The sequence below is a fragment of the Pristis pectinata genome, chromosome 22 (genome assembly GCF_009764475.1).
Source record: "Pristis pectinata isolate sPriPec2 chromosome 22, sPriPec2.1.pri, whole genome shotgun sequence".
In the NCBI taxonomy this organism is placed as follows: domain Eukaryota; kingdom Metazoa; phylum Chordata; class Chondrichthyes; order Rhinopristiformes; family Pristidae; genus Pristis; species Pristis pectinata.
In genome coordinates this window covers 8,726,185-8,752,437 of record NC_067426.1, presented here as the reverse complement: position 1 = coordinate 8,752,437, position 26,253 = coordinate 8,726,185, and the positions used below count along the sequence as shown (strand labels likewise).

The 26,253-nt window shown below is 40.7% G+C and overlaps 1 protein-coding gene across 1 annotated transcript; it reads left to right on the top strand.

Annotated features, from left to right (window-relative positions):
• Nucleotides 1-3: 3 nt before the first annotated feature.
• On the top strand, nucleotides 4-21,140 carry LOC127581576 (acid sphingomyelinase-like phosphodiesterase 3b). The gene is made up of 8 exons (XM_052036049.1): nucleotides 4-216; nucleotides 8,874-9,084; nucleotides 11,486-11,583; nucleotides 14,670-14,813; nucleotides 16,884-17,053; nucleotides 18,602-18,782; nucleotides 19,431-19,564; nucleotides 19,960-21,140. The coding sequence occupies exons 2-8, from the start codon at nucleotides 9,041-9,043 to the stop codon at nucleotides 20,323-20,325; spliced, it is 1,137 nt and encodes a 378-aa protein (XP_051892009.1). The 5' UTR covers nucleotides 4-216; nucleotides 8,874-9,040; the 3' UTR covers nucleotides 20,326-21,140.
• Nucleotides 21,141-26,253: the final 5,113 nt, after the last annotated feature.

Genomic DNA, 26,253 nt, shown 5'->3' with positions numbered 1-26,253 from the left:
GACGCAGCGCGGGGAATGCCATTGGCTGAAAGCGGTGAAGCCGGGGGGTTGGTGGCAGTTCGAACCCCGGCTGAGCAGTTGGCTGTTTCCTCAACCTTTTCTGTGTTTTGTGCACATCTGCGTCTTACAAACTTGATATGTAGATCGGAAAAATGCACAGAAATGCTCGATAAAGGGGAAATGCGGAGAATTCTCGCAACTGCCATTGGGAAGGAGGTACAGGTTTTCTGTCTTTCGCAGTGGACCGCTCTCTCCGCCACTCCCTAGTTCGCTCCCTGTTATGTTTGTTCTTCATCAAGAGGCAAACCACGTGGGCTTAACATCTGAACATTTTATTAACCAACACCAGCTGGCTTGCTTTTCCTCTCTTTACAGCCACTTCCTGTTCCCCATGTGACGCCCCCCCCCCCTTACGTTGCCTACTGGGAACTGTAGTTCTTTATTATAAATGCATAATAACACACTACCCACCGCCCTCCCATCCCACTCCCATTCCCACCCCGGGGACTTTCCACTGCTCCCGCCATAGGCACAACACCTGCCCCTACGCCACCTCCATCCAGGGACCCAAACAGTCTTTTCGGGTGAGACAGAGATTCACCTGCACCTCCCTTAACATCATCTACTGCATTTGGTGCTCCATGTGTGGCCTTCTCCACATTGGTGAAACCAAACGCAGACTCTGTGACCGTTTTGCAGAACGTGTGTGCTCCGTTCGTAACCACGATCTGCATCTCCCTGTTGGCAGTCACTTCAACTCCCCCTCCCACACTATCACAGATATGTCAGTCCACGGCCTCCTCCACTGCCAGGAGAATTCCAAGTGCAAAATGGAGGAACAGCACCTCATTTTCCGTCTTGGAATCTTGCAGCCTAATGGCATGAACATTGAATTCTCCCACTTTAGGTAATCCCCACCCCCTTTCCCCACACCCCCCCCCCCCCCCATGCTTCTCTTCTTCCCTTTCTTAGCCTCTTTTATTCTACCTTTTTTTTCTTTCTCTCCTTACCTTTGACCCATCCCCCTGTGGATCTGTTCTCCCCTCCTCCCCTGCACCTGCCTATCATTATCTCTTACCTGCATCTACCTATCACAACCTTGTGCCCACCCCACCTCCCCTCTTTTATCCACCTATCACTGCTCTGCTTTTCCCTCCAATATATTGGGATTCCCATTTTCCTATCTTCAGTCCTGAAGAAGGGTCCTAATCCGAAACGTTGACCGTCTGCTTTTCTCCATGGATGCTGCCTGGCCTGCTGAGTTCCTCCAGCATCATCGTGTTTTTCATCTAGATTCCAGCATCCGCAGTCCTTTGTTTCTCTAGGAGGTACAGGAGCCTGAAGACCCACACTCAACGATGTAGGAACAGCTTCTTCCCCTCCATCATCAGATTTCTGAACGGTCCATGAACACTACCTCATTATTCCTTTTCTGTGCACTATTTATTTATTTTGTAACTTATAGTAATTTTATGTCTTTGCATTGTACTGCTGCTGCACAACAACAAATTTGACGATATATAAGTCAGTGATAATGAACCTGATTCTGAATTTATAGCAGGTTAGACAGTATCTTTTTTATTTCAAAAATAAGTTTTCTTCTTGAAAATGTATACAAGAAGTACAAAAGAAAGCATTGTTTTGTTTTACATTCACAGTGTCGTTCAGTCTATACATTCATAGTGTTATTGGTTCTATGTATAATGTGAGCACTTGCTGTGTATAGAGCACGACTGGACGATGTAAAACTTCTGGTAGAGACATAAGAGACTGCAGATGCTAGAATCTAGAGCAATACACAAAACACTGGAGGAACTCAGCAGGTCAGGCAGCATCTATGGAGGGACATGGGCAGTCGACATTTCGGGTCAAAACCCTTCATCTGGACTGTTGAGTTGCAAAACTACTATTTGAGAGGCTTTTATACAGGGCTTAGCCCCTCAATGTCTAGTGGCAGAAGGATCTGCGTTCCTTCCCCACAAAGCCTTTGCATAGGCAACACCAAGCTTTAGTGCATCCCTTAGTATGTACTCCTGCAGCCTGGAATGTGCCAGTCGGCAGCGTTCCCTTACAGACATCTTGGTGTACTGGAAAACCAAAGGGCGTCTTTCACCAAGTTGATGATCTTCCAACAGCGCTTGATGTTTGTCTCAGTATGCAATCCTGGCAACAGCCATTAGATCAGAGTCCTCTGTAACGCAGCTGCTTGGGATGAACCTTGACGAGAACCCTTGCATCCTTTTCCAGACATTGATAAGATAAGATATCTTTATTAGTCACATGTACATCGAAACACACAGTGAAATGCATCTTTTGCGTAGTGTTCTGGGGGCAGCTCGCAAGTGCCGCCACGCTTCCGGCGCCAACATAGCATGACCACAACTTCCTAACCCATATGTCTTTGGAATGTGGGAGGAAACCAGAGCACCTGGAGGAAAACCATGCAGTCACAAACAAACGTGCAAACTCCTTACAGACAGCGGCCAGAATTGAACCCGGAACATTAACCCCCAAAACTAAACTCGAAGTGTGTGTGTGGCAAATTCCCAAACTCCAAGTCCAGGAACAGTTCTTAAAGTTCAGTTCAGCAAGCCATAAGGTGAAACGTGAGCAAAGGATTCTGCAAACCCTTCTGCAAAACCACCGTTGACTGAAGACAAATCGTAGAGAGAAAATAGAGTAATTACGAAATCCAAATGTTCCACTTTGGAACCCAAACGACACCTCAGTCTTTACTCAGCTGTGACCACTCCACTGCATCTGCCTCACCCCGAAAGGCACTCAATTCGTGGCCGTCCACACAAATACCTGTTTCCCTCTACAGGTCAGCAACAAAGTGAACTCCACTGCTTTGTTCCGAAGTATCTGCCACCCCGAAAGGCATCTGAATCGTGGGCGTAAACACAAATACCTGTTTCTCTTTACAGGTTAATGACAAAGTGGACTCCACCAGATTACTCCAAAGATCCATATGTGGATTGTAGTGACAGGCACAGTTACTGTTTTTCATCCATCGATAGAGACTAGCAGGCTGGTCTCTCACTCTCTCTCTCGCCCTCGCTCTCTCTCTCCTCTGACTGATTCAAAAACGTTATTATGTCCTTTATCTTCTGTTGTCGTAACCATGCCAACACACTATACTCTATCTTAAAGGGACATTCACCAATAGTAACCTAGTTCGTAACACAACCATTAACCACCCATTTACACTAATTCTACATTAATCCCAATTTTTTATTCTCCCCATATTCTCATCAACTTCCCTCAGAAGACATCCCTGAGTGTTTTAATGTATTTTTCAAGTACAGCCACAGTCATAATGTAGGAAACATGGCAGCCAGTTTATCCAGCCTCCTCTACTGCCACGTTGATGCCAGACGCAGGTGATGCAGGTTGGAGGAACAACACCTCATATTCCGCCTTGGTAGTCTCCAACCTGATGGCCTCAACATCGATTTCTCTTATTTTCGGTAACCGCTCCCCTCTTACCCCCCCCCCCCCCCACCATTTTCTCCCCCCCTTTGTCTTCCCTCATTCCTGTGACCCTCTCACTCCTCTTTCCCCTCCCGTGCCCTCATGACCAGCCCATCTATTCCCCACCTCCTTCTCCTTTATCCATGGTCTACTGCCCTCCCCTACCAATTTCTTCTTCTTCAGCCCCTTGCCCCTTCTACCTATCAACTTCTTACATCAGTCCCTTTCATTCCCCCCTCCCCCACCCACCTGCCTTCCCCCTCTTACCTGGACTCACCTATCACCTGGTGGCCTGTGCTCCTCCACCTCCCCTGACCTCCTTATTCTGGTTTCTGCCCTTTCCAGTCCCGCTGAAGTGTCTCAATCAGAAACGTCGTCTGTTTATTTCCCTCCGTAGATGCTGCCTGACCTGCTGAGTTCCTCCAGCATTTTGTGTGTATTGAGCCAATTAACCTGCCTTAGTGATGTTTATCAAAGGATAAATATCAGCCAGGACATTGGGTTAACAATCTTTGATATGATATCATGAGAGAGGGCCATGATACTGGCAACTCTAGCCCACCTTCCATTGTGTGCCTCAATGGTGGGCAGAGAGGACCTCAGTTTACCATCTTATCCAAAATATGACATCTCCAACAGTGGCACACCCTCATTACTGCTTTGGATTCCAGTGTACAATTTGCATTGGAATCTCTGGACTTTGACATACAACCTTTGGACACAGAACCCAGAGTGCATCCACTGACCCCCAGCTGTACACTAACATTAAATGTCTAAATGCCAGTACGATATTTATCAATAGAAAATAATCAGGGTGGAGGAAAACTAGATTAATTTCTGCTGAGGGTAAGGACCTGCCCAGAGAAAAATGAGCTTTATCTTGAAGTGCAATAAGACTTTTATAACCTTTCAGGCAGGATATTGCCTGGGTATTAAGTTTCATTGCTTGGAGTCACAATAAAAGTTAAAATTCTAGAACTTTGTCCATTAATGCTATCAATCAGAACTAGTGAGAAAGCTGCCACAATACAATGGGATTTTTGACGAACATTCTTTTCATTACGAACTGTGGGATCATTTCTGGTCACCAAGGTAAAGCTATCTCTGGTATTATTTGACTAAATTATAGTTGAAGTCTCCTGTTCCTTCAGTTAACTTGTTAAATCATCTGGTTTATCTTTGTCACGATGGTCAGCCTTCCTTGAACAGAGTGTGCTCCTTCTCTTCCTAAGCTGTGAAGGCATCACATTTGCAATTTTTTCTCCCTTTTCCCTTTTCTCCTATGCATTATCCCTCATCCCATTAGTGAGGTGGCACATTGGTGTGTTGGTTAGCACTGCTGCCTAACAGATCCAGAGCTCTGGTTTGATCCTGACCTCTCTTTTTGGAGTCTCTCTATGATGATGCAAGTTTCCTACGGGTGTTCCTGGTTCGTCTCACATCCCAAAGATGTGTTGGTATGTTAATTCACTACCATAAATTACCCCACAGTTAAGGTTAATGGCAAAGAGAGTCAAAGGGAAATTGAAGAGCAGGTGAGAGAGAAAATAAGTAGCAGGAGTACAAAGAGAGGGGGAATGGGACTAATGAGATTGCCTCCTATACTCACGATGAGCTCAATAACCTCCTGTTGTGTCATTGCATATAATATTCCAGGTATATTCCATAATATTCCAGTCTCACCAAGCCCTGTATCATTACAGTAAGAAATCCTTGCTGCTCAAAACCTCTTGCAATGAAGGCCAACATACTACTTGCCTTTATAACTGCTTCCTGGACCAGTATGTTTGCTTTCAGTAAATGCTGTACAAGAACCCCCAGATCCCTTTGTATATCAATACTTCCCAGTCTGTCATTCTGGGAAAGAATAGATACTCTGACTTTCTGTTTTCCTACCAAAACGTATAACTACATTTATCTACATCATATTGCACATGCCATGTATTTGCCTACTTGCTCAACTTGTCTAAGTTGCCTTGAAGCCTCTTTGCATCCTCATCATAACTTTAAATCCCGTTCAATTATATATTGTCAGCAAACTTACAAATATTACATTCTGTTCCCTCATCCAAATTATTGATATAAATTTTGAATAGCACTGATACCTGTGGTGGCCTGGTAGTTACATTTGCCACCCCATTTATTCCTACCTTTTCCTGTCAACCAATTTTTAATCTATGCCAGTGTATTACTCCGAACCCCATGTGCTTTAATTTTGCAATCTGATCTCTTATGTGAGACTTTTTCAAGGGCATTCTGCAAATCCAAATACATCACATCCACTGGTTCTCCCTTATTTATTTTATCAGTGACATACTCAGAAAAAACTTCTGTAGGTTAATGAAATACAATTTTCCTTTTATAAATCCATTTTGATTTTGTGTAATCCCATTGATATTCTTTTAGTGTCCTGTTATCACATCCTTTATAATAGATCTAGAATATTCCCTACTGCTAATGTTAGGCTAATCAGTATGTTGGTCCCTGTTTTTTTTTTGAGCTCCATCTTTTTTTAAATAATGCAGTTACATTTGCCATCCTCCCAGGAAACTCTTTCAAGCTAGGAATTCTGCACTCTTTCCAGCTTAATGATGTCCTTCCTATAGCTGGGTGAAAAGAACAGATGAAGGCAAGCATGCCAAACACCTTCCTCACCACCCTGTTGACCTGTGTCGCCACTTTCAAGGAACTAAGTGGGATTGAGTTTAAGAGCCGCAAAGTGATGATGCAGCTTTACAAAACTCTAGTTAGACCACACTTAGAGTACTGTGTTCACTTTTGGTCGCCACATTATAGGAAGGATGTGGAGGCGTTGGAGAGGGTGCAGAGGAGATTTACCAGGATGCTGCCTGGATTAGAGCATATGGAATATGAGGAGAGGCTTAAGGTGCTAGGGCTTTATTCACTGGAAAGGAGGAGGATGAGAGGAGACATGATAGAGGTATATAAAATATAGAGTAGACAGCCAGCGCCTCCTTCCCAGGGCACCAATGCTCAAGCCGAGGGGGCATGGCTTTAAGGTTATGGGTGGGAGGTTCAGGGGAGATGTCAGGGGGAGGTTTTTCACCCAGAGAGTGGTTGGTGCATGGAATGCACTGCCTGGGGTGGTGGTGGAGGCAGATACATTGGATAGGTTCAAGAGTTTGTTGGATAGGTACATGGAGGAATGTGTGATAGAGGGATATGCGGGAGGAAAGGGTTAGATAGTGTGAGGGTGATGGACGGCACAACATGGTGGGCCGAAGGGCCTGTTTTGTGCTGTATGGTTCTATGGTATATCCCTAGGTCTCTCTGTTCTGCAACACTCTCCAGGGCCCTACCATTTACTGTGTAAGTCTTGTCCTAACTTATCAAAATGCAACATCTTGCAACTGTGTGAATTAAATTCCATCTGCCATTCCTTGGCACACTTCTCCATTCATCTAGATCCTGTTGTAATCTTAGATAACCTTCACTGTCCACAACGCAGCCAATTTTGGTGTCACTCATGAACTTAATTACAACATGTCATCCACATTGTTAATATAGATGACAAACAACAGTGGACCTAGCACTGATCCCTGTAGCGCACCACAGGTCACAGGCCTCCAATCTGAATAAGAACCCTCCACTACCATCCTCTGTCTCCTTCCACCAAGCCAATTTTGTATCCAATTGGCTAGCTTAGCCTGGATCCGATGTGATCTATCCTTCCAGACCAGCCTACCAAATGGGACCATGTCAAAGTCCTTATTAAAGTCCATGTAAATGACATCTACCACCTTGCCCTCATCAATCTCCTTTGTTACCTCTTCAAAAAACTCAATCAAATTTGTGAGACATGATTTCCAACACAGTAAACCATGCTGACTATCCCCTATCAGTCCTTGTCTTTCCAAATGCTAGTAGATCCTGTCCCTCAAATCCTTTCCAGTAACTTTCCCACTACTTCCATTAGGGGCTCACCAGCCTATAGTTCCCTGACTTGACCTTGCAGCCCTTCTTAAGTAAAGGCACAACATTAGTCATACTCCTGTTTTCCTGTACTTCACCAGTGGCTAAATATGATGCAAATATCTCTGCAGGGGCCCCTGTAATTTCTTCCATAACTTCCCACAGTGTACTAGGATACACTTGATCAGGCCCCAGGGATTATCTACCTTTATGCACTTTAAGACCTCCAGCACCTCTTTTGTAATGTGGATATCTTCCAATACATCACTATTCATTTCCCTTAATTCCTTGGTGTCCATGACCTTCTCCATGGTAAATACAGATGAAAAATATTAAGACTTCGACACCTCCTGTGGCTCCACACATAGATGACCACATTGACTATTATGGGGACCTATTCTCTCCCTAATTACCCCTTTGTTCTTAATATACCTATAGAATCTCTTAGGATTCTTCTTAACCTTATCTGCCAAAGCTATCACACCCTCATTTTGCCCTCCTGATTTCCCTTTTATGTGTACTCTTACATCCCTTATACTCCTCAAGGGATATGCTTGAGGAGTATAAGAGATTCAACAGATTCCATTCCATCTAGGCCCTCTGCACAGTCCCAGTCAATAAGAGGGAATTTGAAATCACCCACAATTACAACCTTATTATTCTTACAGCTATCTGCGATCTCCCAATATATTTGTTCCTCTAATTCCTGCTGACTGTTGGGGGGCCTATAATACAATCCTATCAAAATGATCATCCCCTTCTTATTTCTAAGTTCCTCCCATATAGCCTCACTGGACAATCCCCCAATAATATCCTCGTTAAATACCGCTGTGATGTTCTCCCTAATCAAAAATGAAATTCCCCGTCCTCACTTACCTCCACCTGTATCATTCCTGTAGCATCCATACTCTGGAACACTGAGCTAGCAGTCCTGTCCCTCCCTCAACTATGTTTCTGTTATGGCTATGGTATCCCAGTCCCATGTACAAATCCATGTCCTGAGTTCATCTGCCTTGCCTGTCAGGCTTCTTGCATTAAAAATAAATGCAGTTTAGTCTATCAGACCTAAGGTACATCAACAGATATCAAAAGACTGAAATAGTGGTTAACGTAACACTATTACAGCACCAGTGACCCGGGTTCAATTCCAGCCACTGTCTGTAAGGAGTTTGTACATTCTCCCCATGACTGTGGGTTTCCTTTGGGTGCTCCGGTTTCCTCCCACATTCCAAAGACATACCGGTTAGGAAGTTGTGGGCCTGCTATGTTGGTGCTGGAAGCATGGCAACACTTGCGGGCTGCCCCCAGAACACGCTGCGCAAAGATGCATTTCACTGTGTTTCGATGTACATGTGACTAATAAAGATCTTGATCTTAATTAAAACCCAATTATTGCATTGAAAATAGTTATTATGGTCTGAGAAAGTGAGATGCATATATTCACCCAGTCTACATATTTATTTCAGGTTACTTTTGGCATATCACAGATCTTCACTGGGATCCCGATTATAAACTGACAGATAACCCAAATGCTGTTTGTCCTTCATCCTCTAAACCTGTACCAAACCCAGGGGTGTGGGGCAGCTACCTCTGTGATTCCAACTGGGACCTTATCAACCTATCCATTTACACCATGAGAGACCTTCACCCTCAGCCAGACTTCATTCTTTGGACAGGGTAGGTATTTAACTATCTGCAGAAATCAGAATCTAACAGCTAGCTCACAAAATCAATACAACTGTGATTGCGTAATGATTAGCAAAGGTTACTATAATTAAAGGGATGGTGTTAACATGCAATAGGGGGCAGCAAACATTAGTTTGCATGTGGAAAAGGAAATAAGAACCAAAAATGCTGGAAATACCCAGCAGGTCAGGCAGCACCTGCGGAGAAAGAAATAAAGTTCATGTCGCTAAGCTTTAGTCATCATCTAATTACAGATTTCCAACATCTGCTGGATTTTATGTTTATATATCAGGAGTCTGATATCAAGACAATGTCATTTGTAGGTTATTCTTGGGCAGTCCCTTGAGATCAAGGATGACTTGCTTCCACTAGAATTCTGTGGGTCGTGAGATGACCAATGAGGCTAATGTGGGAACTGCAGATTCTTCCACAGTTGGGCCAGAAGGTGCCTGATTGGACAGGCAGGTGTGTAGTTTATGAAGTAGCATGATCTTTCTGTCATTTATGCAGGGCTTCTGTATGCTCCCAAAGCATGAACATAAGGTTCTCAATATCATCCTGAATGCTCCATCTCTACTTTGAGCAGTCATAGACTAGGAATTTCCAAAAGTCAGTGGTGATGTTGCATTTTTCCAAGGAGGCTTTGAGTATATCCTTGAATTTTTTTCTCTGTCTGCCAAGTAGACTATTCTCATAACAGTGCTTGGAATTTAGTATCAGTTTTGGGAGTCTGGTGTTGGGCACACAATTGATGTGGTCTACCAATGAAGCCAACTAAGCATGACTAGGGCTTCAGTACTGGGGATGTTGGCCTGGGAGATGAGACAGACATGTGGGTAATGCTGTAATATCACACAATATGGTTTCCCTTTCACCTCGTTTGTTTGGGAACAACATTTTTTTGAATAATTTCTGATGAAGGAAAAGATTTTAACAAGAATTTTATTGTTGGATTATAACCCTTCATTGTCCAAGCTAACACATTAAAGCTGTTGATAAAAGTGTCTGTAACATGAAGACTATCAGTTGCTTCAAAGTGTAACATAAGGCTTTAATTAAACTACAGGGTCTGCATGAATTAATTATGAGCCAACCTGCCTGATTGAAAATCCTCATCTCAAGATTTTGGAGGCAGGTTTAACTGTGATGGCTAACAGCTTTAAAAACCATTTAGTATCAACATCCATGAACAATGGCCATGTATGAGAGGTGGTAAGTCAGTATCTTGGACTAATACCACAGCCCAAGCTACTATCTAACTGAGAGGATCAGTAAATCTGTTGCAAAATATCTTGCAACAAGGTCCACTATCACTGAAGAACCTTTGATAATCCCCAAGTTTAAAAGTCTTCACCGTGAGGCCCATTTGAGCCAATGGTGGCTCCCATGGACTGTGAGCGTAGCTCCCATAGGAGCCATGGACTAGACCATGGCTGAGAATGGGACCAGGTATGTAGGCAGACCAAGGGCTGTTTGAGGAATCATTGTATATAAATTGCCTGGTACCTTCAGGGCTAATTCTTGGATTTTGAATACAGATCCACGAAATCTGGTTCCAAGTTGGACTTCTTCAATTGCAGCCACTTGGTTTTAGCCTACATGCCCTTGTCGGCCCATTTGCTCATTTATTGGACCAGTTGTGACAGAAATCACTTTTAATCATCACATTCCATCTCAACAGGTGCATTAAACAGGCACTGAAGCACTTCCTCAATAGTATATCCTTGTTCTCCTTCCCATGTGTGTTTGTCTAACCTCATCTTAAATGTATCTCTGCTAGTTGCCTCTACTATTTCTTGTTATAGCCCTGCATTTTTAGCACCCTTTGGGAAATATATTTCTCTTTTAGATTTATCAGTGACTGTTTATGGCCCCTAGTATTAGCTTCCATACAAATGAAAACATTTTCCCTAACTAATTCCTTAATAATTTTAAATACCTCCATCAGGGCACCTCCTTAATCCTTTTTTTTGCTCACTTCTGGTATTAGCTTTATGAACCTTTATTGCACCCTTTCCAGTGCCTCAACATCCCTTTCTCAATATGGAGACTTGAATAATGCACAGTACTTCAGATTTGTTTTGATTAGGATTGATATATGTTTAACATGCTCTCTCTGCTTTTTAGTTCTATCCATTACACAGAATCGTTCCTAATAATTTTTATTGGAGTATGATACAGTGTGTCTGCTATTTGCAGTAAATTTCTGCTATTTCTTTTTTCAAGCTTAGTTCATAGTCATTAACATGGCCAAAATTTGCTCCTGGAACACTGTCTTACAGGAAATTAAGCTAACATAGTCATAATCTTAAGTTTCTAGGGTGCACAAGTAAAGGAAAATGGGTCTGTTGTTTCGAGTAATTAATTATGTTGTTCTTCATGGAACATTCAGTGATGACACTCCACATATTGCTGACAAGAACCTTGGTGAGGATGCAGTACTGGGAATAATTGGCAAGTTAACCCACCTGATACAAGAGGTGTTTCCAGGTATGTGTCAACTATAAACAATTAAATGAACAATAAGTGTAACTGTCTGAACTGCAGTAGTGTCTGCACATAGCCAGCTTGAAACGAATGGGGACCACCAAACAGAACAATTGACATTTTCATTGTCCAATGTAGTTAGCTCACTTCACCTCACCATAATGATTTTAAAAATTTCCTCTAGTACAAACTGTGCATTTCTTGAACATAATATTCTAAAGAAAACACTGTCTTTGTGAAAGAAAAATATTGGTAAACCTTTTAAGGTTGGATGAAGAAGAGAATAGCAATATAATACACAAAATTGGAAAGCAAAGAGAATGATGCATTTTATATGATTTGACTTGGATACTTGGATTTTTTTTTTGTTTTTACAGTTTTTTAAGCAAACCATAGTTAATGTCTGCAGTTGGTTCAGGATCACGACTAGATGAAGTTTTCTATAATAGGGATTGAAAACTGAAATTAATCACTCAGAGGTCATTTGCCAGTTTGCGGGAGACTCTTGTGAAATAACTTACAAACTCATTGGCCTACTTGGATATGTTCTGCACATTGCTAGCTATTTCTCAGATAGTTATTCTTAGTGGCAGCATGACCATAGCCAGTAATGAGTTCATCTATGTAATTCACAGTGAAGTTATTTCTTACCATATATTCACCGTAAACAACCACCGCAAAAATAATTGGAGTCTACACTATAACATATGAATTGTTCATGTTTACATAGCCTTAGAATGAATACACAGTCTTGGGTAGTTGTCTATTGCATTATTATGTCATTGAATATCCACCATGAGTGTAGACTTACTATCTCTAAACACTTTTTTGACATAGTTTTTGGACATACTTTAAAGTGAACATTTACTACTACAAATTGCTGTGTAAGCATTGTGTGAATTTTTCTTTGTCCATTGTCACAAAGTAGTCTTGTAGACTAAGATTCTGAAAGTTTTCTCCCAACTCCATTGCCATTCTGTATCCATACAAGTTTATTTATATAACACAGATGTCTTATCTAATATCAGGGTGTCTTCTTTAAGAATTGTACCACATGACCACCTGTTCTTCATATATATAACTTACATTGCTAGTACTAAACTGGCTTGAACTGATTGTCTGGGAGTAGATGCACTAGAAAAAATGCTCCACCTCTTTTATTTAATACAGCTGTTTGTTATTTCATCACTGAATCTAACTTATTTTAGAAAGGGGAGAGAGAGAGAGAGAGAGAGACTGATTATATATTCATCAACTGAGAATAAACTATTTAGGCAATTTAAAAGGTGAAAGTCCACATATTATCATTGAACTTTACAGCACAGAAGGAGGCCACCTGACCTACCCTGCCAGAGCTATTCAATTAATTCTTCTAATCTTTCCCTTTAGACCTCAAATTTTTCTCTCCAAGTATTTCTCCAATTCCCTTTTGAAAGTTATTTGTGAATCTGCTTTTGCTTCCTTTTCAGGTAACACAGTGTGAAAATCTTAAATTCTCTGCACCAGGTTCTATTGCTAATCTAAAGATCTTTTTCACTCCTTTTCTCACAGTTGCTAAATTGAACATCCACTTACCTTATCAAGTTCAATATGATCATGTTATTATAAGGCAGCTAGGATTCTTTCAGCTTATCCCAATGATCATATTAATTTCCTAAGGTTACCCCTTAGGGATAACTGGGATCAAACATTTATGATGCTATTGATTATGCAACTAGAACTTTTTCTATTTTTCTGCAACTTTTTAAATTTGTTCACAGGATGTGGATGTTGCTAGCAATGCCGTTATTTATTGTCCATCCCTCAGTGTCAACCATATTGTTGGGCCAGGAGTCAAATCTAGGCAAGACCCAATAAGGATGATAGACTTACTATCCTGGAGGACATTAGTGAATTTGATGCAACACATAAGATGCTGGAGGAACTCAGTGGTCAGGCAGCATCTATGGAGGGAAATGGACAACTGGTCAAGACCCTTCATCAGGACTTTTAAAAGGATATCTAGATTCATTTAATCACTTGAATTTAAATATCCCAGTTGTTAAGGTGAGATATGAATTCATGTCTCTCAGTTAATGATCCAGAACACCGACTCCAAGTCTAGTAATTTAATCACTATACTTCCATACAACAATTACATAATATATGCCCAAGAATTATTCTCTCACAACTAGTTGATGTTAGGGATTCAGGAGTTATGGAGTAATATGTATATACCAGATGTTATTTCAATCGAGAACCAGTCTTTAGTTTTTAATGTAACTTGCAAGCAGTAATCAGCTTGAAATTAAAAGGACAGCTTTGTAAACAAACAGTACTGTCCATAGAGCACAGGGTACTGGCCCACAGCAGGAGGCAGACTGCTCAAGAGATATGGTTTGTAAACTGAAATGCCATGAGATGTTCTTATATACATCAGCCAAATGTAAGGTAACGGGAGAATATTAATTGGCCTACATTAAACCAGGCAACACTTGCTAAGTTATTTTATACCATTGTGACCATCTTCAAGGAAGCTTGCAGACCAGACTTATATTGTCACTTAGTACATCAAACATGCTCTATCAATAGTTGGGATATGTGTGTACTCAGAGTCAGCCCACACAACACTAGTTTTGGGTGTCTGGGTTCTCTGTCCTCAGAAGCTTTTAGACCATCTGTGTGAATTACTTTGTCCCAGCAAAGGTGTTTGAACATTCAGAGGTGTCTCCCATTGTAGATATGTAACTCAATGGAAGCACTGTCAGACTCAAAGTATTGAAGTAACTGATATCATTGTAGCTATTTAAATTGTATTGAATCACCTACTGTTATCTTTGTTCTTAAGAGTATAAAACTTTGACACACTTTGAGTTTGGGAGACTCTACCAAGAGGGTCTCCAGGAGAATACCTGCTTGTGGTGGTGAATAAAGACCAATTATATCAACCAGCTTCAGTGCCTCTCCAGTGACTCAGTGCAGTCACAACAGTTGAAATGCACAGTTAACTTTCTCCTCTTTGAACCTGCTTTCTAAAGATGTTACCTACTGCTATATTTTTCAATTTTAATCTAAAGATTTGTGTTTGTAAACTGAGCATATGTTCACAGATACTAAAGTCTACCCTGCAATGGGAAATCATGACTTTCATCCAAAGAATCAGTTTCCTGATACCTATCACAGGATTTACAACAGAACTGCAGACCTTTGGGCACCTTGGATGGACTCTCAGTCTATCCTCATGTTTAACAAAGGTATGGCCAAAGAAAATTACTTCATAGTTACTGATAGACAATGTAAATACAAATTGCTCTTTTTTCTTCTTACCATTGAGTCCTGTTATTTCCAGCTGTCTTCACACCTTCTTTAGCAACCTTACAGTGCTTTGTCTAACTCACCACACTTTATGTGTGTATGTAGTTAGTCACTTAATGTTTGTGGCAGGCACCTGTGTAAGGCCGGACATCAGAGCTGAGTGCAGTGTTGTCCACACCAAAATTCTGCAAATGCTGCAGTGAGTATTGAATATAGGTCTCTCCCTGTTATCAATTAGTTGCTTAACAAATCTTTGCTACAATGAGGGGTTTTATATAATTTAATTTGCAGGTTAACGAAAGTTTTGTTCACTACCACAAAGGGTAGGGAACACATCTGGAGACTTTCAAACACAGGTTCAAAAAAGCAGTAATATTTAACGGTCTCTTTGATCAGGTTAAGGGGAAGGATACTGTGAATAAACAAGCTATTTAAATAGAAAAAAACAACCCTCTTGAGCACCAATGCTCTTCCATCTGCCAACAATGACCATTGGATGAATGACTTATAAGATTCTGCTTGTCAAAACAAGCAAGGTTTACTTTTGATTTACTGCATCCCACCTGGGAGGAGATTAACTAGTTGTGGACTTTTCTCACTGTCCACAGCAACTGGTATCCCCCACAAAAATTAAGGACTTACTGTATCTCCCCCAATATGAATTTGTGCATAAGAAAGGGTTCTTTAGGAACCTAACACCTATGTAAACTGGGGAAACCCTTTATTGACAGAGTGGGAGCAAACTCCAGATGGTTGATAGCTCACTGAAATAAAATAATGTAAAAGATGGATGACAATATTTTGAAGAACAGCGAGGAAGTTCTTCTAATTCTGGGTAGTGCTTGTCGCTCAGCCAAGAAAGCAAAATGCTGGTCATGCATCTCACTGCTACTGGCGGGACTTCCTGGAGAATAAGCTGACTTCTCTAAGGGTGACTTCTAGTAAAAATGAATGGCTGTGAAACACTTTGGAATATCCTGAGGTCATAAATTGTTTTTACAAATTTCTTCTTCTTTCCTTTTGAATTCTCCCTTTCTTTTGTCAAGAGCATTGAAGCCAATTTCAACAGTCCAGATGCTGGGTTAAATATTGTATTTGCATGAAGTCCATGCTTTACTTACTGGGGCAACTTGGAATATCCTTCCACTGTGTCCAACTTCCCATAACACACAGCATTTCTCCTTACGTCATATTTAGACCATTTCAAGCCTAGGTTTTTTTAAAATTAAAACCATTTGGATCAATGCTTCCTCTTAAGTTGGTGGTGATAACTTTTGACCCATATTATCTTGGTAGATTTTCAAGAGTAAGATCAATAGATGTTGTTCAGAAAAACGTGTAGCAATGAGTTGAGCTATAAATCGATCATGATCTAGTAGAATGATGGTACAAACATGAGGACAAATGGCATGCTCTTGTTTCTATAGTAGTAATAGATTTGAGGTGGTTAAGTTTGCCAATAATAGAAATGAGAGCACATGAGTAAGTGCAGTAATAATAAAACAACAGAAATTTATAGAATAGAAACAATTAAATCTCATCAGTATTATAAACTAATCATCAGTATTTAAGATATTAAGATCTTATTGTCTGATTGTGATTTGCCTGTGATTCCCTTTTAGTGGATACTTGTATTTTCTCATAAGGAACATTAATGAACAAAAAATTCACAAAATGTAACACAGAGAATAATTGTCTCAATGTTAAGAAAATCTCTGGGATTTTGGTTCATTGGATATACCAGCTGGAGGTAGGCTATCCGGTGACAGAATCTCAATCATTGTACATTCTACCCAGGATAGGTAACAACTGGCTTTCACCATCTTTGTTCCTACCATGTGATCACAGAACTGCCTGTTCTTTGACCACAGAGAGTCCATTAGGAAGGTAAGGACCAACTGGGAAAAAGCAAGAAACTAAGTCCAATCCAAAACGGTAAAGAAATTGACAAAGGAGGAGAACCCAAGTCATAAATGGCCCTTCTTATTGGACCTTTTGATTGTCTTTAGGAGCTTTCTACACTGAAAAGCTGCTGAATCGAAATGACCAGCGTATTATTGTCCTAAACACAAACTTGTACTACACCAAAAATAGGCTTAATATTGGCCTAAGTGACCCTGCTAATCAGTTTCAATGGCTTGAAGAAATACTTTCGAAGGCAATGACAGCAAAAGAAAAAGTAAGTATTGCCTACATTTTATTTCTGAGTCCAAATGCAAAAAAGAAATATCTATGTTCAGAAAATGAATTTTCTGTTTAGGGCTTGTTCCCTATTTTAAAAAAAAGATCCAGGAGCATATAAAACTAAGATTATCTATACGGTAATTGTTAGTAATTTTGCCAATACGCAAGGGATTTCTAAGGATCCTTATGGAGGATATTGGTCATGATGGGATAGAGAAAGTCAACCTGGAACAATGTTGTAGGATAGGTCAGCATATTAGGACAGAAGGATGAAAGTTCAGGACCTAGGTCCAATCCAGAGCATTACCGGCATTATTGCCCATCCCTAAACTGCCCTTGAGAAGTTGGTGGTGAGCTGACTTCTTGATCTACTGGTAAAGGTACTCCAACTGTGCTATTGGGTAGGGAGTTCCAAGATTTAGACCAAACAAAGGTGAAGAAACAGCAATATATTTTCAAATCAAAATGGTGTGCAACTTGGAAGGGAACCCACAGATGATGGTGTTCCCATGTGCATGCTGCCTTTATCCTTCTTGGTGATGGAGTCACAGGTTTTGGAGAAGCTGCTGAGTAGCCTAGGTAGGTGACTACAGTGCATTTTGTAGATAGTGTACATTGTAACCAGTGTTGAATGGAATAAATGTTTAGGATGGTGGATGAGGTGCCCTTTAAGTGGACTGTTTTGACCTGGATGGTGTCACACTTCTTTAGTGTTGTTGGAGCTGCACTCATCCGGGCCAATGCAGAGTTTTCCATCATGCTCCTGACCTCTGCCTTGTAGACGATGGAAAGACTTTGGGGGTAACAGAAACTGAGTTGCTCGTTGCAGGGTAACTGCAGTACCAATGTGGCTGGTCCAGCTGAGTAGATAGATACCAGTTCAGGAAAAAGAAGAGTGACATCCTGAAACCTTTCTAGCGGACGGATATTAGGACTGACTGTAATATTTCCAGCATTGCCACAGCTGAGAACAGTCATCTCGCCAAAGTACTTCACAGAAGGAAACAGTATTTCTAACATTTTCTGTTTGGATTTTGGATTTCCAGCATCTGCAGAATTTTACATTCGTAGAGATCAGCAAGGATGGTTTAACGCCATCAGCAGTTTATTTTGAGCCAATTTGCCTCACAGTTCCAGGGACCCGGTTCAATCCTGACTTTGGGTGATGTCTCTGTGAAATTAGCATGTTCTTTCCTTGACTGCATGGATTCCCTCCAGGTGCTAGGTTTCCTCCCACAGCCCAAAGATGTGCTGGTAGGTTGGTTGGCTAGTATAGACTAACCCTTATTCTAAGTTAATGGCAATAAGAATCAAAATGATGTTGATGGGCATGAATGAGAGACAATAAGTTGCAAAGATGCAGGGAAATAAGGAGAACAGCAACATGACTGATGGGGTTGCTCCGTGGAAACCAGCATGAGCTGAGTAACTTCCTTCTGTGTCATTATGAGTGTAATCTGTTAAACCGCACATGAAATAATAATGGTATTGAGATGCATACAGGATCAGCTGAATATTATCTGTATATTCTCTGCATTCATAGGTTTACATTATTGGACATGTACCTCCAGGCTTTTTTGAAAAGAGGAGAAAAGTATTCTGGTTTCATCAGCACTTCAATGAAAGATACATTAAAATTGTTCAAAAGTATCACAATGTAATAGCTGGTCAGTTCTTTGGACATCACCATACTGACAGCTTCAGGATGTTCTATAGCCATTCAGGTAGTGAAATGCATTTTTATTCCTTTTTTATTTCCCTGCAAACAGGCATCAGAATCAATTGATTAACACACTCATTGATCAGCTTTAATTTTTCAATGCTTTTCAGGGAAGATTTAAGAATGGCGATCAAGATGAGGATAAGTGACTAAAGAGCCAGATGAAAAGATGCTTTCTGAGAAGGTTTATAAAGAATAGTGTCAAAAATATTCAAGGAGGTCATTCAAAGACCAGAGCTGACTGAAACTTTGCAACCAATGGTAAAACAAAGCAAGTGTGATGATGAGGAGAGATGGGGATGAAGAGGTTATGGGGATGTGAGGAGACGATTGTTCAGGAGACCGCAGCTACAAGAGCAAAATACCATGGGGAATGTAGGAAAGTAAGGTTTTAAAGGACTCTCAGAGGCAGGAGGGGGTGAAAATGTGTACACGCATGAAGAGAAGGATCTGGATTTTGAATTGGATACATTGGTGAGCAGGGAACTAGTAAAGGTCTGTAAGGAAAGGAGCAATGAGTGAGAGTCAGGATACAAGAATTTCCATTTCCCAGCAAACTCTTGAAGATCAAGGTGTTTGATAATATGCCTTAAGCTTCATGACAGGCCAACAGAATGAATACTATAATATACATCTTTCAACTTTCTCGCAGGTTCTCCCATAGGAGTTATGTTTATTGCACCTGGCATTTCCCCATGGAAGACAACACTACCTGGTGTAGAGAATGGAGCTAACAATCCAGGAATACGATTATTTCAGTATGACACAAATACATTGGAAATTCAGGTAAGAGGAATCCATACTTGCTGCAGTGAATTTGTAGAGCTTTATAAACTTGTGAATATATTTAAGATGCTTGGTTGATGTATCCAGCTGATCCCCTAGCAGTTAAAACTGCTGTACTTTCAATATCAAATCTTTCAGGCCCTAGATTTGATTCCTTGTCTATGTAGGGTAAGCTGGAGTAACAGTGTGAAGTGAACTCAGAATCCACAAGAAGAAAAGGGTAAAATAACACCTAAAAGGTGTGATTGGTGCTGCAATTCGGACACATTTCACCACACTTTTTTAATGGAATAACTCATTGGGACTGGCATGACACAGAGTAAATATTTTAGTTACTCTCACCAATAATTCACATAGACTCACTGTAACCATAATAACTTTTGACTTTCCTACAGAGTATGGTGACGTATTACTTCAATTTAAGCTATGCCAACACAGTGACTCCACTATGGCAACAAGAATACAATTTAACAGAGGCATTTGAAGTTCCAGATGGTACAGTTCAATCTATGCAAATGGCTCTGGATAAGCTGTACAATGATGACTACTACCTACAGAAATATTATAAATATAATTCTGTCAGTTATGATTTAAGTGAATGTGATAGGAATTGTAGAATTGATCAGATCTGTGCAATTAAAGCAGTTGACTTTGTTAAATACGAGGAGTGTGTACAAAGAGAGAGCTCTTCTCCCACTCATACTGCAACATTGCCTATCATTTCATTTCTGCTTCTTTCTTTGCTGCCTCTTCAGTTCTAATATTCACCAGGTCTAAATAAATATACCAAGGTATGAGGATCATTGTTTAACTTTAAAGTGATAATAGTTGTATTTCAAAATTCATATGTATTTGATTCCATTTGATTCTTCATCAAAGCCAAAACGGAAAAATCCTTTGAGGGTTCATTGTTTCTGTATAATTGTGGAACTGACAATAGAGAAGGAAGAAAAATTGCAAGTAAACAGCTATTGTTACAGTCAATCAGTGTGGAAGATGATCTTTCTGACTACTCTTCTGAAGACAACTAACATCATGGCATTACTGAAATTTTCAAAATGCTATTAAGGATCATATTTCAGAGCATTCTTTGCATGGTTGGATGTAAAGAACTTGATAATGATTCAATCATGTCTGTCGCCATTATACCTTGCCAACATATACGTGTGTACCAAGAATGGGGGCAACCCAGCATATTTTTGCCCAAGATGTCTGTTGAGAAGAGGAAGACTGTGGTAACGCAAGGGTATGACCAGTGAGGCAAGGAGGGACAAAACAGATATTACTGAAAGAATTTTGTCAAATTGCCAAACTTGGCCAACTTATTCTCATCATTTGAGCTTAGTGTTCAAACATCAGCCTCTTAGATGTGCTCAGGTTTTTAATTATGAGTGAGGTGCAGAGAGATTATTTTTATTTGATCAAAATCCTTCTGATTATCCAGGAGTAATTGTCAGGTGCTTACGTCACCAATCATTTTATAGTCAATGCTGTCTGGATTCCCTTTATTGTATCTATTTTTTAACTGATGTGCAACATGATGATATGGAAACAAAGTTTAACAAATATTGTATCAAAAAATCTTTTGTCAGTGTTTGTACTTTCTCTGTACATTGGCGGAACAAAAAATTATCGACATACAGCACAGAAACAAACCCGTTGGCCCTACATACTTCCACACAACAAATTTCAAGTCATAGAAATCAGTGACAATAAATCTGAATCTGATTCAGATTCTGATCCCATTTGATTCTCTTCACATTACCTTAAACTCTCCCCAGATTCTCCCACTCACCTACACATTAGGGGAAATGTACAGCAGCCAATTAACCTACCAATTGGTACGTCCTTGCGATGTGGGAGGAAACCATAGCATCCAGAGGAAATCCATTTACTCACAGGGAGAATACGCAAAGTCCACACACACAGTACCGGAGGTCAGGACCGAACCTGGGTCACTGGAGTTGCAAGGCAGCGACTATACTGTAGACTATTCAAGATGGATGAATAAAGGAGAACCCGCAGGGATTTATTAGAAACAAATCATGTTTGACTTGCCAATTGAACTTTTTGATGATATCTTTGCAGTCGATGTTATCTATATGGATTTTCAATAAGTGCTTGATAAAACCCCACACAAAAGAAAAGAAGGTTGCAAATCAAGACCACCAAGATGTTGCAGAAAATACAAAGCAGAATGACAGGATAAAGCAAAATAAGAGAAGCTTACAATGCTGCAGAAAGAACACAAGAAAACAGGAGCAGGAAGACTGTGGTAACTTTCTAATCCCCATAGTCTTGCAAATTCTCCCATTTCCGATATGTATCCAGCTTCCTTTAGAATGCTACAATTGAAACCTTCTCCACCACTACCTCTGGCAGAATTGCAGAATCGAGCCACTCAATGTAAAAAAAAATTCCTCATCGCATTCAGTTCTTTTGGCAATCACCTTCATTCTGTGCCCCCGCCCGGGCCCTCCCCCCCCCCCCCCACTGTTGTGTAACTGCCCAAATATGTATCTTCTGAATGAATACTTGGCATCTGATCATCTGATTTCATGGAAGGTGGCGGTGATATAGACATTGGCATTAAGGAAGAAGAATGTGAAATTTGAGATCAGAGAGAGTGGGCATATTAAGGATGTACCATATTTAAATTTAGAATAACCATCATGTCCAGGCTCTTAAAGATGCAAGGAAGAAAATGGAAAATTGAAAACAGCAGATGCTGGAAATCTGGAATAGAAACAGAAAATGCTGGAAACACTCAAATGGTCAGGCAGCATCTATGGAAAGTTTAATCCTGTAACTGTGTCCCATTGTTCATAATTCTCCCACTAGTGGAAACACCTCAACACCTGCCTTGTCATGCTCCTTCAGGATTTTGTATGCTTCTAAAAAATCACTTCTCATTCTTCTAAACTCCAAAAAATATAGATCTAATTTCTTTCGCCTTTTGTGATAGTAGTCTCAGGAATGAGCCAAGTGAATGCTGGACTGCTTCCAATGGAATGCTTCCAATGTTGGGGAGGGTTTAAACTAGGTTGGTAGGGGGATGGGAACCAGAGTGTTAGGTCAGATGATGGAGCAGTTCGTGTAAAGGCAGATGCAATGTGCAGAGAGACTGTGAGGAAGGATGGACAGTGGATAGGGCATAAATGCAGTCAGTTGGATGGGTTGAACTGTGTTGACTTAGAGCATGGATCAGCATGTCGAATTACAATGTTGTGGCCATTACAGAGACTTGGCTTTCACAAGGGCAGGATTGGCTGCTTGATGTTCTGGGGTTTAGATGTTTCAAGAGGGATAGGGAGGGAGGTAAAGGGGGGGGGAGTGGCATTGCTAATCAGGGATAGTATCACAGCTGCAGAAAGGGATCGTCTACTGAGTCAGAGTGGGTGGAATACAGAAACAGGAAGGGAGCAATCACTCTATTGGGAGTATTCTATAGGCCCCCAATAGCCACCAGCAATGAGGAACAGATAAGTAGGCAGATTTTGGAAAGGTGCAAACAGGGTTGTTGTCATGGGTGACTTCAACTTCCCTAATATTGATTGGCACCTCCTTAGTGCAAAAGGTTTAGATGGGGTAGAATTTGTTATGTGTGTCCAGGACGGATTCCTGACACAGTATGTGGACAGGCCGACTAGAGGATAGGCCATACTGGATCTAGTAGTGGATCAGCAACGAACCTGGGCAGGTGACAGACCTCTCAGTGGCCAAGCATTTTGGAGACAGTGACCAGAACTCCCTGACCTTTAGCATAGCTATGGATAAGGATAGGAGTAGACGATATGGGAAAGTATTTAATTGGGGGAGGGCTAATTACGATGGTATTAGGCAGGAACTTGGCAGCGTCAATTGGGAACAGATGTTCTTAGGGAAATGTGAAAATTGTTTAAGGACTACTTGCATGGGGTTCTGGATGGGTTTGTCCCACTGCAACAGGGAAAGGATGGTAGGATGAAGGAACCATAGTTGACAAGAGAGGTGGAACATTTAGTCAAGAGGAAGAAGGAAGCATATTTAAGGTTAAGGAAGCAAAAATCAAGCAGGGCTCTTGAGAATTATGAGGTAGCCAGGAAGGAGCTTAAGAAGGGATTTAGAAGAGCTAGAAGGGGACTTGGCGAGTAGGATTAAGGAAAACCCCAAGGCATTCGACACATACATGAAGAACAGGAGGATTACGAGACCAAGGGTAGGACCGCTTGGGGATAAAGGGGGAAACATATGCCTGGAGGCTGAGGACATAAGGGAAGTTCTTAATGAATACTTTGCTTCAATGTTCACCAGGGACGGGGACTTTGATGAACGTGAGGTCAGCGTAGAACAGGCTAATGTGCTGGAGGATGTTAAGGTACCATTGAGAGTATCCTGACTAGCTGCATCTCTGCCTGGTACGGCAACTGTAACATCTCTGACCATAGGTCTTTGCAGAGAATTGCGAATACAGCGAGAAAGATCATTGGAGTACCCCTTCCCTCCATCTCGGATATTTACAATACACAATGCACACTGTCACAAACCAGCAACAAAAGAAACACACTGAGCATGATTCAGTGTTAAAAACTATTTTATTAATCACTACTTATGATAATACGTAAAATAAAAGTTAAAAATGTTAGTATGTTAGAATTCAAAAATGTTAAACCTTGAACGTTAACCCCAAAACTAAACTCTTCGTGTGTGTGTGTGACAAAGTCCAAAACTCCCAGTTCCTGAATGGTTCTTAAAGTTCAGTTCCGCAAGCCATAAGGTGAAACATGAGCAAGGGCTTCTTCAACAACCACCGTTGTCTGAAGATAAGATGTAGATGTAGAAAAACATAGAGAGAGTACATACGAAATCCAAATGTTCCACGATGGAACCCAAACGACACTTCAGTGTTTACTCGGTAGTGACTTCCTCACCCCGAAAAGCATCCGAACCGTGGTCATCCACATACAAATACCTGTTTCCTTCTACAGGTCAGCAACAAAGTGAACTCCACCGGATTACTTCCAACTTCCATACATGGGTTTCAGTGGCAAACACAGTTATTGTTTCTCATCCATCGATAGAGAAAACAAGCAGGCTGGTGTCTCTCTCCCTTCTCTCTCTCTCTCCTTCTTCTTCTTACTTCTTCAACAACGTCATTACGTCCTTTATCTTCTATTGACGTAAGCACGCCCCACACACACATACACACAGACTCTCTATCTTAAAGGGACTTTCACTGAGTCCATAACACCTCCCACCTAAAAAAAATTTTTCCCAAGAAAAATTCAACCGCGCATACAGTTAGTAATGTTAATAATTATCATGCTACACAACTACAGACTATCAGATTAGTACAGATACATGTTTCCCATTTAACATCGGGAAAGACAATCAGCAATCACATTATCTTTGCCTTTAATGTGAGTTATCATGAGATCAAACTCTTGCAAAATTAAACTCCAGTTTAACAGCCTTCTGTTGTTGTTTTTGACTCAGCTCAGAAACACCAATGGGTTATGATCTGTATACACAGTCAATGGTTTCTGAGCGGTGCCAACATATACACTGAAATGTTGCAAGGCTAAAACAAGCGACAGTAATTCTTTCTCTATGGTGGAATAATTCTTTTGATGCTCATTAAATTTCTTTGAAAAGTAAGCTACAGGATGGTCAATATCATCAAGGTCACCCTTCTGCAACAACACAGCTCCTGCAGCTTCATCACTGGCATCTACTGCTAATGAAAATGGCTTTTCAAAGTCAGGTGTTTTGAGCACAGGATGGTAGCATAAAATGGCTTTCAGCTTCTCAAATGCTTCTTGACAAGAATCCGTCCAAACAAACTTTACTCCCTTCTTCAGAAGATTAGTTAGGGGAAGAGCAATATCAGCAAAATTTTTACAAAATTTTCGATAATATCCAACCATTCCCAAAAATCTTCTAACAGTCCTCATACCTGTGGGAATAGGGAACTCAGATATTGCTTGAACTGTTGCCTGAACAGGAGCTTGCTTGCCTTGACCTACAACATAACCAAGATACGTCACAGTGGCATGGCCAAATTCACTTTTAGCCAAGTTAACTGTAAGGTTAGCCTTGGAAAGTCTTTCAAACAACCTTTCTAACACAGAGATGTGATCCTCCCATGTATCATTCCCAGTCACTAAGTTGTCAATGTAGGCATCTGTATGTTTTAACCCATGAATCACTGAATTAATCATTCTTTGAAATGTTGCCGGAGCATTTTTCATTCCAAATGGCAAAACATTGTATTCATACAATCCAGAAGGGGTTACAAAGGCTGAAATCTCCCTTCCTCTATCTGTTAATGGAACACACCAGTACCCTTTTAATAGGTCAATCTTTGTAAGAAATTTTGCCTTTCCCACTCTGTCTATGCAATCATCCACCCTAGGAATAGGGTAAGCATCTGACTTTGTTACAGCATTCACTTTCCTGTAATCTGTGCAAAATCTAACAGTTCCATCAGGTTTAGGTACAATAACACAGAGCGAACTCCAATTTGAAGTAGAATGTCTAATAATATCATTTTCCAACATGTATTTTATTTCCTGATCAACAAGTTTACTTTTTTCCACATTCATTCGATATGGGTGTTGTTTGATTGGTTTTGCATCCCCAACATCAACATCATGGGTAATTATCGATGTTCTGTTTGGAACATCTGGGAACAGATTTTTAAATTTTAA

Coding starts and splice junctions, on each gene's coding strand:
- LOC127581576 (XM_052036049.1), top strand. CDS start 9,041: ATGAGAGACCTTCACCCTCAGCCAGACTTCATTCTTTGGACAGG. Junction 9,085..11,485: donor GACTTCATTCTTTGGACAGG/GTAGGTATTTAA, acceptor TGGAACATTCAG/TGATGACACTCCACATATTG. Junction 17,054..18,601: donor CAATGACAGCAAAAGAAAAA/GTAAGTATTGCC, acceptor CTGCATTCATAG/GTTTACATTATTGGACATGT.